The sequence below is a fragment of the Haliotis rufescens genome, unplaced genomic scaffold (genome assembly GCF_023055435.1).
Source record: "Haliotis rufescens isolate VD_foot unplaced genomic scaffold, xgHalRufe1.0.p SCAF_10, whole genome shotgun sequence".
Lineage (NCBI taxonomy): Eukaryota > Metazoa > Mollusca > Gastropoda > Lepetellida > Haliotidae > Haliotis > Haliotis rufescens.
Genome location: NW_025963780.1, coordinates 22,997,535 through 23,009,919, shown reverse-complemented (window position 1 = coordinate 23,009,919; position 12,385 = coordinate 22,997,535). Strand labels below are relative to the sequence as shown.

Sequence of the window (12,385 nt, the reverse complement as noted above, 5' to 3'; positions counted from 1 at the left end):
ATATGCCTTACTTGATAATGCCAGTACTTTGTGCCAGACATATGCCTTACTTGATAATGCCAGTACTTTGTGCCAGACATATGCCTTACTTGATAATGCCAGTACTTTGTGCCAGACATATGCCTAACTTGATAATGCCAGTACTTTGTGCCGGACATATGCCTTACTTGATAATGCCAGTACTTTGTGCCAGACATATGCCTTACTTAATAATGCCAGTACATAGTGCCAGACATATGCCTTACTTGATAATGCCAGTACTTTGTGCCAGACATATGCCTTACTTGATAATGCCAGTACTTTGTGCCAGACATATGCCTTACTTGATAATGCCAGTACTTTGTGCCAGACATATGCCTTACTTGATAATGCCAGTACTTTGTGCCAGACATATGCCTAACTTGATAATGCCAGTACTTTGTGCCGGACATATGCCTTACTTGATAATGCCAGTACTTTGTGCCAGACATATGCCTTACTTGATAATGCCAGTACTTTGTGCCAGACATATGCCTTACTTGATAATGCCAGTACTTTGTGCCGGACATATGCCTTACTTGATAATGCCAGTACATTGTGCCAGACATATGCCTTACTTGATAATGCCAGTACTTTGTGCCGGACATATGCCTTACTTAATAATGCCAGTACATAGTGCCAGACATATGCCTTACTTAATAATGCCAGTACTTTGTGCCAGACATATGCCTTACTTGATAATGCCAGTACATAGTGCCAGACATATGCCTTACTTGATAATGCCAGTACTTTGTGCCAGACATATGCCTTACTTGATAATGCCAGTACATAGTGCCAGACATATGCCTTACTTGATAATGCCAGTACTTTGTGCCAGACATATGCCTTACTTGATAATGCCTGTACATAGTGCCAGACATATGCCTTACTTGATAATGCCAGTACTTGGTGCCAGACATATGCCTTACTTAATAATGCCAGTACTTTGTGCCAGACATATGCCTTACTTGATAATGCCAGTACTTTGTGCCGGACATATGCCTTACTTGATAATGCCAGTACTTTGTGCCAGACATATGCCTTACTTGATAATGCCTGTACATAGTGCCAGACATATGCTTTACTTAATAATGCCAGTACTTTGTGCCGGACATATGCCTTACTTGATAATGCCAGTACTTTGTGCCAGACATATGCCTTACTTGATAATGCCAGTACTTTGTGCCAGACATATGCCTTACTTGATAATGCCAGTACATAGTGCCAGACATATGCCTTACTTGATAATGCCAGTACTTTGTGCCAGACATATGCCTTACTTAATAATGCCAGTACATAGTGCCAGACATATGCCTAACTTGATAATGCCAGTACTTTGTGCCAGACATATGCCTTACTTGATAATGCCAGTACATAGTGCCAGACATATGCCTTACTTGATAATGCCAGTACTTTGTGCCAGACATATGCCTTACTTGATAATGCCAGTACTTTGTGCCAGACATATGCCTTACTTGATAATGCCAGTACTTTGTGCCAGACATATGCCTTACTTGATAATGCCAGTACTTTGTGCCAGACATATGCTTTACTTGATAATGCCAGTACTTTGTGCCAGACATATGCCTTACTTAATAATGCCAGTACTTTGTGCCAGACATATGCCTAACTTGATAATGCCAGTACTTTGTGCCAGACATATGCCTTACTTAATAATGCCAGTACATAGTGCCAGACATATGCCTTACTTGATAATGCCAGTACTTTGTGCCAGACATATGCCTAACTTAATAATGCCAGTACTTTGTGCCAGACATATGCCTTACTTGATAATGCCAGTACTTTGTGCCAGACATATGCCTTACTTGATAATGCCTGTACATAGTGCCAGACATATGCCTTACTTGATAATGCCTGTACATAGGGCCAAACATATGCTTTACTTAATAATGCCTGTACAGAGTGCCAAACATATGCCTTACTTAATAATGCCAGTACTTTGTGCCAGACATATGCTTTACTTGATAATGCCTGTACATAGTGCCAGACATATGCTTTACTTGATAATGCCTGTACATAGTGCCAGACATATGCCTTACTTGATAATGCCTGTACATAGTGCCAGACATATGCTTTACTTAATAATGCCAGTACTTTGTGCCAGACATATGCTTTACTTGATAATGCCTGTACATAGTGCCAGACATATGCCTTACTTGATAATGCCAGTACTTTGTGCCAGACATATGCTTTACTTGATAATGCCTGTACATAGTGCCAGACATATGCCTTACTTGATAATGCCAGTACTTTGTGCCAGACATATGCTTTACTTAATAATGCCAGTACTTTGTGCCAGACATATGCCTTACTTGATAATGCCAGTACTTTGTGCCAGACATATGCCTTACTTGATAATGCCTGTACATAGTGCCAGACATATGCCTTACTTGATAATGCCAGTACTTTGTGCCAAACATATGCCTTACTTGATAATGCCAGTACTTTGTGCCAAACATATGCCTTACTTGATAATGCCAGTACTTTGTGCCAGACATATGCCTTACTTGATAATGCCAGTACTTTGTGCCAGACATATGCCTTACTTAATAATGCCAGTACATAGTGCCAGACATATGCCTTACTTGATAATGCCAGTACTTTGTGCCAAACATATGCCTTACTTGATAATGCCAGTACTTTGTGCCAAACATATGCCTTACTTGATAATGCCAGTACTTTGTGCCAGACATATGCCTTACTTGATAATGCCAGTACTTTGTGCCAGACATATGCCTTACTTAATAATGCCAGGACTTTGTGCCAAACATATGCCTTACTTGATAATGCCTGTACATAGTGCCAAACATATGCTTTACTTAATAATGCCAGTACTTTGTGCCGGACATATGCCTTACTTGATAATGCCAGTACTTTGTGCCAGACATATGCCTTACTTGATAATGCCAGTACTTTGTGCCGGACATATGCCTTACTTGATAATGCCAGTACTTTGTGCCAGACATATGCCTTACTTGATAATGCCAGTACTTTGTGCCGGACATATGCCTTACTTAATAATGCCAGTACATAGTGCCAGACATATGCCTTACTTGATAATGCCAGTACTTTGTGCCAGACATATGCCTTACTTGATAATGCCAGTACTTTGTGCCGGACATATGCCTTACTTGATAATGCCTGTACATAGTGCCAGACATATGCTTTACTTGATAATGCCAGGACTTTGTGCCAGACATATGCCTTACTTGATAATGCCAGTACTTTGTGCCAGACATATGCCTTACTTAATAATGCCAGTACTTTGTGCCAGACATATGCCTTACTTGATAATGCCAGTACTTTGTGCCAGACATATGCCTTACTTAATAATGCTAGTACTTTGTGCCGGACATATGCCTTACTTAATAATGCCAGTACTTTGTGCCAGACATATGCCTTACTTGATAATGCCAGTACTTTGTGCCAGACATATGCCTTACTTGATAATGCCAGTACTTTGTGCCAGACATATGCCTTACTTGATAATGCCAGTACTTTGTGCCGGACATATGCCTTACTTGATAATGCCAGGACTTTGTGCCAGACATATGCCTTACTTGATAATGCCAGTACTTTGTGCCGGACATATGCCTTACTTGATAATGCCAGTACTTTGTGCCAGACATATGCCTTACTTGATGATGCCAGTACATAGTGCCAGACATATGCCTTACTTGATAATGCCAGGACTTTGTGCCAGACATATGCCTTACTTGATAATGCCAGTACTTTGTGCCAGACATATGCCTTACTTGATAATGCCTGTACATAGTGCCAAACATATGCCTTACTTGATAATGCCAGTACTTTGTGCCGGACATATGCCTTACTTGATAATGCCTGTACATAGTGCCAAACATATGCCTTACTTGATAATGCCAGTACTTTGTGCCGGACATATGCCTTACTTGATAATGCCAGTACTTTGTGCCAGACATATGCCTTACTTAATAATGCCAGTACATAGTGCCAGACATATGCCTTACTTGATAATGCCAGTACTTTGTGCCGGACATATGCCTTACTTGATAATGCCAGTACTTTGTGCCAGACATATGCCTTACTTAATAATGCCAGTACATAGTGCCAAACATATGCCTTACTTGATAATGCCAGTACTTTGTGCCAGACATATGCCTTACTTGATAATGCCAGTACTTTGTGCCAGACATATGCCTTACTTGATAATGCCAGTACTTTGTGCCAGACATATGCCTTACTTAATAATGCCAGTACTTTGTGCCGGACATATGCCTTACTTGATAATGCCAGTACTTTGTGCCGGACATATGCCTTACTTGATAATGCCTGTACATAGTGCCAGACATATGCCTTACTTGATAATGCCAGTACTTTGTGCCGGACATATGCCTTACTTGATAATGCCAGTACTTTGTGCCGGACATATGCCTTACTTGATAATGCCAGGACTTTGTGCCAGACATATGCCTTACTTGATAATGCCAGTACATAGTGCCAGACATATGCCTTACTTGATAATGCCAGTACATAGTGCCAGACATATGCCTTACTTGATAATGCCAGTACATAGTGCCAGACATATGCCTTACTTGATAATGCCTGTACATAGTGCCAAACATATGCCTTACTTGATAATGCCAGTACTTTGTGCCGGACATATGCCTTACTTGATAATGCCTGTACATAGTGCCAAACATATGCCTTACTTGATAATGCCAGTACTTTGTGCCGGACATATGCCTTACTTGATAATGCCTGTACATAGTGCCAAACATATGCCTTACTTGATAATGCCAGTACTTTGTGCCGGACATATGCCTTACTTAATAATGCCAGTACATAGTGCCAGACATATGCCTTACTTAATAATGCCAGTACTTTGTGCCGGACATATGCCTTACTTGATAATGCCAGTACTTTGTGCCAGACATATGCCTTACTTGATAATGCCAGTACATAGTGCCAAACATATGCCTTACTTGATAATGCCAGTACTTTGTGCCAGACATATGCCTTACTTGATAATGCCAGTACTTTGTGCCAGACATATGCCTTACTTAATAATGCCAGTACATAGTGCCAGACATATGCCTTACTTAATAATGCCAGTACTTTGTGCCGGACATATGCCTTACTTGATAATGCCAGTACTTTGTGCCAGACATATGCCTTACTTAATAATGCCAGGACTTTGTGCCAGACATATGCCTTACTTGATAATGCCAGTACATAGTGCCAGACATATGCCTTACTTGATAATGCCAGTACTTTGTGCCAGACATATGCCTTACTTAATAATGCCAGTACTTTGTGCCAGACATATGCCTTACTTAATAATGCCAGGACTTTGTGCCAGACATATGCCTTACTTGATAATGCCAGGACTTTGTGCCAGACATATGCCTTACTTGATAATGCCAGGACTTTGTGCCGGACATATGCCTTACTTGATAATGCCAGGACTTTGTGCCAGACATATGCCTTACTTGATAATGCCAGTACTTTGTGCCAGACATATGCTTTACTTAATAATGCCAGTACTTTGTGCCAGACATATGCCTTACTTAATAATGCCAGGACTTTGTGCCAGACATATGCCTTACTTGATAATGCCAGTACATAGTGCCAGACATATGCCTTACTTGATAATGCCAGGACTTTGTGCCAGACATATGCCTTACTTGATAATGCCAGGACTTTGTGCCGGACATATGCCTTACTTGATAATGCCAGTACTTTGTGCCAGACATATGCCTTACTTGATAATGCCAGGACTTTGTGCCGGACATATGCCTTACTTGATAATGCCAGGACTTTGTGCCGGACATATGCCTTACTTGATAATGCCAGTACTTTGTGCCAGACATATGCCTTACTTGATAATGCCAGTACTTTGTGCCAGACATATGCCTTACTTGATAATGCCAGTACTTTGTGCCAGACATATGCCTTACTTGATAATGCCAGTACTTTGTGCCAGACATATGCCTTACTTGATAATGCCAGTACATAGTGCCAGACATATGCCTTACTTGATAATGCCAGTACTTTGTGCCGGACATATGCCTTACTTGATAATGCCAGTACTTTGTGCCAGACATATGCCTTACTTGATAATGCCAGTACTTTGTGCCAGACATATGCCTTACTTGATAATGCCAGTACTTTGTGCCAGACATATGCCTTACTTGATAATGCCAGGACTTTGTGCCGGACATATGCCTTACTTGATAATGCCAGGACTTTGTGCCAGACATATGCCTTACTTGATAATGCCAGTACTTTGTGCCGGACATATGCCTTACTTGATAATGCCAGTACTTTGTGCCAGACATATGCCTTACTTGATAATGCCAGTACTTTGTGCCAGACATATGCCTTACTTGATAATGCCAGTACTTGGTGCCAGACATATGCCTTACTTAATAATGCCAGTACTTTGTGCCAGACATATGCCTTACTTGATAATGCCAGTACATAGTGCCAGACATATGCCTTACTTGATAATGCCAGTACTTTGTGCCGGACATATGCCTTACTTGATAATGCCAGTACTTTGTGCCAGACATATGCCTTACTTAATAATGCCAGTACATAGTGCCAGACATATGCTTTACTTAATAATGCCAGTACTTTGTGCCGGACATATGCCTTACTTGATAATGCCTGTACATAGTGCCAGACATATGCCTTACTTGATAATGCCTGTACTTTGTGCCAGACATATGCTTTACTTGATAATGCCAGTACATAGTGCCAGACATATGCCTTACTTGATAATGCCAGTACTTTGTGCCAGACATATGCCTTACTTGATAATGCCTGTACATAGTGCCGGACATATGCCTTACTTGATAATGCCAGTACATAGTGCCAAACATATGCCTTACTTAATAATGCCAGTACTTTGTGCCAGACATATGCCTTACTTGATAATGCCAGTACTTTGTGCCAGACATATGCCTTACTTGATAATGCCAGTACTTTGTGCCAGACATATGCCTTACTTGATAATGCCAGTACTTTGTGCCGGACATATGCCTTACTTGATAATGCCAGTACTTTGTGCCAGACATATGCCTAACTTGATAATGCCAGTACTTTGTGCCAGACATATGCCTTACTTGATAATGCCAGTACTTTGTGCCAGACATATGCCTTACTTGATAATGCCAGTACTTTGTGCCAGACATATGCCTTACTTAATAATGCCAGTACATAGTGCCAGACATATGCCTTACTTGACAATGCCAGTACTTTGTGCCAGACATATGCCTTACTTGATAATGCCAGTACTTTGTGCCAGACATATGCCTTACTTGATAATGCCAGTACTTTGTGCCAGACATATGCCTTACTTGATAATGCCAGTACTTTGTGCCAGACATATGCCTTACTTGATAATGCCAGTACTTTGTGCCAGACATATGCCTTACTTAATAATGCCAGTACATAGTGCCAGACATATGCCTTACTTGATAATGCCAGTACTTTGTGCCAGACATATGCCTTACTTGATAATGCCAGTACTTGGTGCCAGACATATGCCTTACTTAATAATGCCAGTACTTTGTGCCAGACATATGCCTTACTTGATAATGCCAGTACATAGTGCCAGACATATGCCTTACTTGATAATGCCAGTACTTTGTGCCGGACATATGCCTTACTTGATAATGCCAGGACTTTGTGCCAGACATATGCCTTACTTAATAATGCCAGTACAGTAAACTACGGTTATAACGAACACGCTTATAACGAACTGACGGATATAACGAACTTACTTTTTGGTCCCGACTACTTGCTGTAGTCATGCTGTATATGTACTTATAACGATCTACGGTTATAACGAACTAAAATTAGTAGTCCCTTTGAGTTCATTATAACCGTAGTTTACTGTACTTTGTGCCAGACATATGCCTAACTTGATAATGCCAGTACTTTGCCTTACTTCAAGTAACACAATTAAATAAATTGTGTTATAAATGATATCATTAAGTGATGTTTTGTTTGATATTTATACTTGAGATATAAGTGATACAGCAAAAGGGATTTTTTTACATTTAAGTTTTTTTATTTTATTATGACAACATCACTTGCATAATGATTGACTTGTTGCACTTAATAAAATATTAAGAAACTACTACTCACTCACTCACTCATTCACTCACTCACTCACTCACTCAGTGACTATTTTGTTCCAGGTGTAGGGATCTGACATACCGAGATACTCTTCCTGACTCCAGCGTAGTAATCTGCTTCCACAATGAGGCGTGGACAGTCTTATTGAGAACAGTTCACTCAGTCATAGACCGGTCTCCAACACATCTGCTGAAGGAAATAGTTCTTGTAGATGATTACTCCGACATGGGTAAGTTTTTTATATATATATATGGCACTGTATAAAGAATCTTATAAATTGCAAGAGTAACTGGGCTATATTTCTAAAAATTAATATGAAATTTGAAAATATATTTTAAGAATCAAGTGAAATATTTTCTTAAAAATGGAGTTTTAATAAAAGTTCAAATTGTTGAAATAAAAATACAAACTAAAATATGTTCAAGCATATTTTTAAAAAACAAACAACTCTTTTTGCAATATCTTGGCAGTTTCAACAACAAAATAATTGTAACCTGCAGGTTAAATCGTTCGCTTGACTTGTCTGAAGATCTGTATTTGATTCCCCAGTGGATACAGACCTAGAAATCAGGAATATTGCAAAATTATGAGATCAACATATTGGGTTTTCTTTATGTAGATACATGTGGCGGTCGGGTAGCCTAGTGGTTAAAGCGTTCACTCGTCACGCAGAAGACCCGGGTTCGATTCCCGACATGGGTACAATGTGTGAAGCCCATTTCTGGTGTCCCCCGCCGTATTGCTAAAAGCGGCGTAAAACCATACTCACTCACTCACTTATGTAGATACATGTGTCCATCATATCAGCTGTTTCAATCAGAGGTGGTTAATGTGATTTAAAACCTCAGATTGACAAGTCGGAATCAAGCATTTTCCAAATTCATGGTAGAATGTGATGTAATAGTCGACTCGCTTCCAAAAACAAGCAACAAAAAAATATCGGATCTGAGCTTGTAATGCCGGTGCCCTTAACTTCATGAGTCTTTTATGTGTGCTTCATTCAGTTTTGACCTCTCCATCACGACATCACTTTTCATGTGTCAGATTTCATCCGTGTAAAGGCAGTGGATTTCCCATTTCTCTTTGCAGACCATCTAAAAAAGCCGTTAGAAGATTACATGAATAAGCTAAAGATAGTAAAGATCGTTCGGACCAAGGAGAGGGAAGGCTTGATACGAGCCCGACTTCTCGGGTTTGCTGCAGCAACAGGCGATGTTGTGACCTTTCTAGATTCACATTGTGAATGCACTGAAGGTAAGGTATATCAACATTGAATTTTGACTTTAGAATTGGTTGACACAATCATGAAATGGGTACTTTATGAATTTGTTAGTTTTGCCCAGTAATCTTCATTGTGTGTGGGGGCACTGTGGCCCAGTCGTCTAAGGCGCCGCGATTCGCTGTGCAGAGTTGCGTCCCTTGGGCAGGCCAGAAATCAAGTGGGTTCGAATCCCGGTTCGCCCCGATTATGTTTCTAGGTTTGTCAGCACCATACCCGTGCTTGTGGGTCTAACCGAAGTGGTAAACGTCTGAGACCTGCATCACTTCGGGCTTTCCTCCCACGTTAAGCTGACACACCGTAATATAACTGGAATACTGTTAAAAGTGGCGTTAAACCCAACTCACTCACTCATTGTGTGTAGTGTACAACATCAATAGTATTGCTGATAGATCACGTACTTCAAGCATTGTGAGTGCACATTGCTCTGTAGGCATTTGGTTAGATCGTTCTTTCCACAGTACATAAAATTTGATTAAATAAAATAAATTGTTGGATTGAAAACCCATGAAGATATGGGGTAGAAGAGGTCTTCAGCAACCAATGCTTGCATTAAAAGGCGACTGTGATTGTCGTAAGAGGCGACTAACGGGATCAGGAGGTCAGGCTCGCTGACTTGGTTGATGCATGCCATCGGCTGTTGATGTACCTCGCAGCAAATTGTGGATCTTTGCTCATGATGTCAGTCATTGGTTTGTCGGCCTAGATTTGATACGATGCTGTGATATTCCAGAAAAAGTCAGTCGATTGTCTGGTCCAGACTCGATTAGTTACAGCACGTCGTCATGTGGCTTGAATGTTGTTGAGTGCAGTGATAAACAAAAAACATGCACACAACCCATATTTAAATATCTCATATGTAGGTATTTAAAAAGATATCCTTTTAACACTCCTCCATCAAATTGTTTATTTTATATATGTATGTATATACATTGTGTATATATTTTATCATATTTATATGGTTGTTTGTTTTTAGGATGGCTGGAACCAATGTTGGATCGTATTGCAGAAAATAAATCCATTGTCGTTTGTCCTGTCATTGACGTCATTGAAGACGATTCGTTTAAATATCAATATGGCAGTGCTAAAGCGACTAGTATTGGAGGCTTTGACTGGAATTTGCAGTTCACGTGGCACAGCATCCCCGAATATGAGAGAACACGCAGAGCTAACGATATATTACCTGTCAGGTAACAGTCAGTCACCATAGCAACAGATTTGACATTTTTTATTTGTTTACCTTTTACTTTTTGCAAGGTAAATAAATAAGATTTTACTTACCAACAGAAGCCATGGCAGATAGCATGAATTTCTTTTCCATCTGGGGTGGTGGGGTAGCTTAGTGGTGAATGTGTTCGCTCGTCACTCCAAAGACCCAGGTTCGATTTCCCACATCTGTGAAGCCCATTTCTGTTATCCCCTGCCTTGATATTGCTGAAATATTGCCAAAAGTGGAGTAAAACCCACTCACTCACTCACTCTTCTCCATCTGTTATGGTGCTGTGGACCCATCTTGGAGTTATCTCCCCTTATTCCCCAACTCGAATGTATTTGTTTGAATGTTACCGGTATTGATAAGAGAGTTCTATACATAGGTTGATTACAAATAGGCATATCAGATCATATGTAGGATTGCACTTTTTGTAAACTTTCTTATTACATGTTTATTAATATTTGTGATCAACTGAAAAATAATGTACTAAGCACTTCCTAAAATCTGTCACTGTCAAGGTCACGTTCTATTTTCCTCAAATAAACAGGAAAATGAAGGAAATCGCATAGGTATACACACATGTGTAACAGCGTGAAGGAGAGAGTCGCGTTTGTTTTGGGGTGGGTTACTAGTAGCTGGCAGTCCTGGTGTATGTTCAGACTCAAAGTGGGTATATCAGTATAAACAACCACACAATATCACCATTACCATAACTGTTTTGGATAACAGCTCCTTTATTGATTATAAAGTCTATTTTATTGATTATGACCACTTTTTCATATATAATAACCACCTTTTTTAATAATTGTAACCACTTTGTCATTGATTATAACCACCTTTTTTATTGTTTATAACCACTTTTTATTGTTTATAACCACTTTTTATTGATTATAACACCTTTTTTATTAATTATAACCACTTTTTATTGATTATAACCTTTTTATTGATTCGTTCGGTTCCAAATTCAATTTAGCGTGGTTAAATCTACAGGTAACCTAGCTCTGCATTGAAAACACAGTATGTTTATCTCCTAATTAATTCCCCTTACAAAGCCCATATATTTACATAATAGTCCGTCTTATATATTTGTACAGAAAACACAAGGATATATAATTTCCTGGTAACTATTGTCAAAAAGGTTTTAGTTTCATCCATTTTTGAAGTATATTTGTACTGTACCTCCCAATCTCTAAAAATAGATGTAACTTGTATATAGTTATAATTAGCGCCCTGCAAATTTCTTAAGCACCCTTTTTACAGTGAATACATTATCTCCACACTCTGAAGACCCCAAGTTCTATTTCCTGGAATATAGCTTAAATGAAACCAGCACAGAGGATAAAAAGATCTGTACACTCTTCTCTTAATGCCATTGGGGTGGTGGGGTAGCTTAGGTGTTCACTCGCAATGCTGAAGGTCTGGGTTTGAATCTCAATAGGTTTACAATGTAAACATTTTCAAACTGTCCCATGCAGTGATAGTGCTGTGTTATTGCCAATGAGAACATAGTTGCACCATGATAAATGTCCTTATGTCACTGAAGATCACAAGTTAATATTATTCTTAACCAAAATATTGACAGGGTTGTTGGCGTTCTATTTCCCTCTGTTTCCCTTTCTTTCATACACACTGTATATCATAGATCAGTGTTTCTCAGCTTTACAGTCAGTTCGGGGGCACGGGGTGGCCCAGTCGTCTAAGGCGCCGCGATTCGCTGTGCAGAGTTG

At 39.7% G+C, this 12,385-nt stretch overlaps 1 protein-coding gene across 10 annotated transcripts in view; it reads left to right on the top strand.

Annotated features, from left to right (window-relative positions):
- The window catches only part of LOC124130846 (polypeptide N-acetylgalactosaminyltransferase 5-like), a 390,720-nt gene that overhangs the window by 356,335 nt on the left and 22,000 nt on the right, over window positions 1-12,385 (top strand). For 9 of the 10 annotated variants that reach the window (XM_046493865.2, XM_046493866.2, XM_046493868.2 and 6 more), the window contains 3 exons: window positions 8,229-8,395; window positions 9,256-9,420; window positions 10,422-10,635. In XM_046493865.2, the coding sequence (XP_046349821.1) occupies window positions 8,229-8,395; window positions 9,256-9,420; window positions 10,422-10,635 (546 nt within the window). The remainder of the gene's footprint in view (window positions 1-8,228; window positions 8,396-9,255; window positions 9,421-10,421; window positions 10,636-12,385) is intronic. The other variant, XM_046493869.2, reaches the window with a different exon arrangement.